This window comes from Rutilus rutilus, assembly GCF_951802725.1.
Source record: "Rutilus rutilus genome assembly, chromosome: 15".
NCBI classification, from domain to species: domain Eukaryota; kingdom Metazoa; phylum Chordata; class Actinopteri; order Cypriniformes; family Leuciscidae; genus Rutilus; species Rutilus rutilus.
In genome coordinates, this window is record NC_140220.1 from 305,001 (window position 1) to 310,000 (window position 5,000).

Genomic DNA, 5,000 nt, shown 5'->3' on the forward strand with positions numbered 1-5,000 from the left:
ACACACACACACACACACACACACACACCTGTCACATGTTTTATGACGTGTGTTTGTCTATCCAGAATAACACTCATCCTCTGCTGTGGTTTTCAGGATCCCTTCGTCTTCGAGCCCGGCTGCCATTTTAAAGTCGACGAGTTCGGCTTCTTCCTCACATGGAAAAGTGAAGGAAAGGTGCGATTTACCTGTTCACACAAATCACACACACCAGTGCCATTAAATCACTGTGCGTTTCCTCATATCTTCATCGTTTCTGTTCAGAGATCATGTGTTTTAAAATAAAATTGTAAGCTTATAAATTTATATGATTGACTTTGTCTTGACTTGATGCTTATATAGTCCGTCACTGACATTCAGTTTAAACTATTTCTGAAAGAAAACAGTCTGTCAGCAGAACTTTGCCTTGATGAAATGTGTATTATTATTAATCTGTGCCGATGAGCACTGATGAACTGTAACCGCAGTGTGTGTGTGTGTGTGTGTTCTAGGAAGGGCAGCTGCTGGAATGTTCTCTGATCAACAGCATTCGTCCCGCAGTCGTGCCGAAGGTAAAGACGTCTGATTCTTGACCGATTGAAGTGAATCCTGCAAACAAACACTGAATCGTTCAGATTGGTTGATCATGATTCGCTGCTGATGGGATAAAACTGGGATATAGTTACACTCTTGAAAGTGTCTGATAAGAATTTAGTTAAGTTAGTTAGTCTCCCGTGAACATTAGTCAGAGTTAGGGTTATTGTGATGAAGAAGGGGCATTATGGGATTGACAGTACAGATGATGTTTAGGTATTCTAGAGTTCTAAAACATCATTAAAAATCCCTTTTGTTCTAAGAATATTTTGCTAAAATTCCCATTAAGTTACAAACTTTATTTCTGAATGTTCTCTGAACAGTCAAAGTGGCCAGTTCCCTATCGATACTGTTTACTTGTATTGCGTTGTAAATGACGCTTTGGGAAAACTCCTTTTTCTCTGAAATGCTGTAGCCTGATTGAATCTTGTGGTCTGAGGTGAGCACGGTGAACAATAATGATTAATAGAATGACAAGAGGGCAAGGTGAATGCCTCAGTGAGAGCGGAGCACATGGTGATCTGTCAAAACAAAACCATGTGCACCAAGACAACAAGGACACACAAACCACAAACTTCTTGCTGGCGCCAGCGGAAGTCCTCCACCAACATCTGATCCAAGATGTCCCAAGCCGGAATCCAGCTCCTCTCCTCCGGACCATAGCCCTCCCAGTCCACCAGATACTGGAAGCCCCAGCCCCGGCATCTGACCAAGACTATGAGGAAAAATGACCCTAATAACCACCGAACTCAGAACCTTGGTGATTCGGTATGGGCCTCTGAAAGGCAGGTCCTTGGCAGACAAACCACACACATAGCGAAGTGGGGAGATCCGATGTCGATTGGCTACTGCCTTGGTTCGTCTAGAAGTCTGGGCCAGGACCCCCCCCCAGCTCTCCTCCAGGGGACCGCAGCGTCAGGTTCCTGTGAAAGAAACGGGTTTAGGAAGGATGGCTTCGACCGGCCTTCTCTCGCCTCTCAATGTCCCAGGAGAGGGACCCTACCACCACCCCCTTAGGAAGGATGGCTTCAACTAGCCTCCTCTCGCCCCTCAATGTCCAAGGAGAGGGACTCTACCACCACCCCCTTAGGAAGGATGGCTTCAACTAGCCTCCTCTCGCCTCTCAATGTCCCAGGAGAGGGACCCTACCACCACCCCCTTAGGAAGGATGGCTTCAACTAGCCTCCTCTCACCTCTCAATGTCCCAGGAAAGGGACTCTACCACCACCCCCTTAGGAAGAATGGCTTCAACTGGCCTCCTCGCCTCTCGATGTCCCAGGAGAGGGACTCTACCACCACCCCCTTAGGAAGGATGGCTTCAACTAGCCTCCTCGCCTCTCGATGTCCCAGGAGAGGGACCCTACCACCACCCCCCTTAGGAAGAATGGCTTCAACTGGCCTCCTCGCCTCTCGATGTCCCAGGAGAGGGACTCTACCACCACCCCCTTAGGAAGGATGGCTTCAACTAGCCTCCTCGCCTCTCGATGTCCCAGGAGAGGGACCCTACCACCACCCCCCTTAGGAAGAATGGCTTCAACTGGCCTCCTCGCCTCTCGATGTCCCAGGAGAGGGACTCTACCACCACCCCCTTAGGAAGGATGGCTTCAACTAGCCTCCTCGCCTCTCGATGTCCCAGGAGAGGGACCCTACCACCACCCCCCTTAGGAAGAATGGCTTCAACTGGCCTCCTCGCCTCTCGATGTCCCAGGAGAGGGACTCTACCACCACCCCCTTAGGAAGGATGGCTTCAACTAGCCTCCTCGCCTCTCAATGTCCCAGGAGAGGGACTCTACCACCACCCCCTTAGGAAGAATGGCTTCAACTGGCCTCCTCGCCTCTCGATGTCCCAGGAGAGGGACTCTACCACCACCCCCTTAGGAAGGATGGCTTCAACTAGCCTCCTCGCCTCTCGATGTCCCAGGAGAGGGACCCTACCACCACCCCCTTAGGAAGGATGGCTTCAACTAGCCTCCTCTCACCTCTCAATGTCCCAGGAAAGGGACTCTACCACCACCCCCTTAGGAAGAATGGCTTCAACTGGCCTCCTCGCCTCTCGATGTCCCAGGAGAGGGACTCTACCACCACCCCCTTAGGAAGGATGGCTTCAACTAGCCTCCTCGCCTCTCAATGTCCCAGGAGAGGGACCCTACCACCACCCCCCTTAGGAAGGATGGCTTCAACTAGCCTCCTCGCCTCTCGATGTCCCAGGAGAGGGACTCTACCACCACCCCCTTAGGAAGGATGGCTTCAACTAGCCTCCTCTCACCTCTCGATGTCCCAGGAGAGGGACTCTACCACCACCCCCTTAGGAAGGATGGCTTCAACTAGCCTCTCGCCTCTCGATGTCCCAGGAGAGGGAACCTACCACCACCCCCTTAGGAAGGATGGCTTCAACTAGCCTCCTCGCCTCTCGATGTCCCAGGAGAGGGACCCTACCACCACCCCCTTAGGAAGAATGGCTTCAACTAGCCTCCTCCTCTCGCCTCTCAAAGTCCCAGGAGAGGGACTCTACCACCACCCCCTTAGGAAGGATGGCATCAACTAGCCTCCTCGCCTCTCTATGTCCCAGGAGAGGGACTCTACCACCAGCCCCTTAGGAAGGATGGCATCAACTAGCCTCCTCGCCTCTCGATGTCCCAGGAGAGGGACTCTACCACCACCCCCTTAGGAAGGATGGCTTCAACTAGCCTCCTCGCCTCTCGATGTCCCAGGAGAGGGACTCTACCACCAGCCCCTTAGGAAGGATGGCATCAACTAGCCTCCTCGCCTCTCGATGTCCCAGGAGAGGGACTCTACCACAACCCCCTTAGGAAGGATGGCTTCAACTAGCCTCCTCGCCTCTTGATGTCCCAGGAGAGGGACTCTACCACCACCCCCTTAGGAAGGATGGCTTCAACTAGCCTCCTCCTCTCGCCTCTCAAAGTCCCAGGAGAGGGACTCTACCACCACCCCCTTAGGAAGGATGGAATCAACTAGCCTCCTCGCCTCTCTCCCACCACCCCCTTAGGAAGGAGGGCATCAACTAGCCTCCTCGCCTCTCGATGTCCCAGGAGAGGGACTCTACCACCACCCCCTTAGGAAGGATGGCTTCGACCGGCGCCTCCTCACCGGGAGCCTCGAACAGACCAGAGAGGGGATTGGGCTTAACATTCTTGGACCCTGGACAACTTCGAAAGAGTGAAGTTAAACTGGCCAAAGAAGAGTGCCCATCAAGCCTGGCGTGAGCTCAACCTCCTGGCTGAACGGACATACTTGAGGTTCTTATGATCCGTCCAGACCAAGAAGGGCTGCGCTTCCCCTCCAGCCAACTCACCCAAGGCCATCCTGACTGCCAACAGTTTGAGCCTGGAGAGCCTGGACACAAACATGATTAAACTTGACAAGACTAGCGTAACATAAGTGTAAGTGTACATGCATAACAATCTGGCACAAGACAGTGAACACACAAGGAATAAACAGGGGAGATAATGAGAAAGGCTAACCGATGACAGGTGAGCACGGTGAATGATAATGATTAATAAAATGACAAGAGGGCGAGGTGAATGCTACAATGACAGCGGAGCACATGGCGATCTGTCCAAACAAAACCAACAAGACACACAAACCACAAACACAAGAGACAACAAAAACTGGGCTGATCAGGCCAAAGACCTGTTTGCTGGGTTGGCTTGTGACAGAGAAATGACTAAGACTCGACTGCCGTCATTCGTGTGAAACTGTAACGCAGTGGATGATCTGCATGAGGTGCGTTTCTGTCGATCAGACGCGTCAGATGACGTGTGAAGATCATGTGACATGTGACAGAAACGCACCTCATGCAGATCATCTACTGCGTCACAGGGAACATTCTACGAGCTTTAGCTAACTTTCTGGCAAGGTTATGAACAAACGTTCTTCCAGTAACGTTAATAGAACATTCATTCAAAGTTATCTGGTCTTTAATAATGTTCTCAAAACATCAGCACAAAACATTATCTCATTCATAGAGCGTTTTTTTTTCCGGAAACATTCAGTTGGATGTCCATCTAAAGTTTCATCTAAATGTTACTAGTTTCAGAGAACATTCAAAAGTAACATTCACATAATGTTTCTTTTCTCTTCTACTCTGTCTGTTTATTAAAAAATAAATTCCATTTGCTGCGTTAGGCTGAACTGGGAAGGGTCACAGCACTTGCATACTGTTGTCCTATTGTTAGTTTAACAGCTTCTATTGCTCTCCTCATTTGTAAGTCGCTTTGGATAAAAGCGTCTGCTAAATGATTAAATGTAAATGTAATGTTTGAAGAATGATAAAATGGAATGTTCACTTAATGTTCTCATAACTAAGAATTTATTTTTTAAATCATTTAATAGACTGAATGTTTTGAACGTTCAGAGATAATTCAGAATGAATTTTATTGAGAACATTAGCTTATTGCAATAACTTA

The 5,000-nt window shown here is 49.7% G+C and overlaps 1 protein-coding gene across 8 annotated transcripts in view; it reads left to right on the forward strand.

The window, feature by feature from the left end:
• plcb4b (phospholipase C, beta 4b) overlaps positions 1-5,000 on the forward strand; it is a 90,398-nt gene that overhangs the window by 32,954 nt on the left and 52,444 nt on the right. For all 8 annotated transcript variants that reach the window (XM_084433312.1, XM_084433314.1, XM_084433311.1 and 5 more), the window contains 2 exons: positions 97-177; positions 492-551. In XM_084433312.1, coding sequence (XP_084289438.1) covers positions 97-177; positions 492-551 — 141 coding nt within the window. The remainder of the gene's footprint in view (positions 1-96; positions 178-491; positions 552-5,000) is intronic.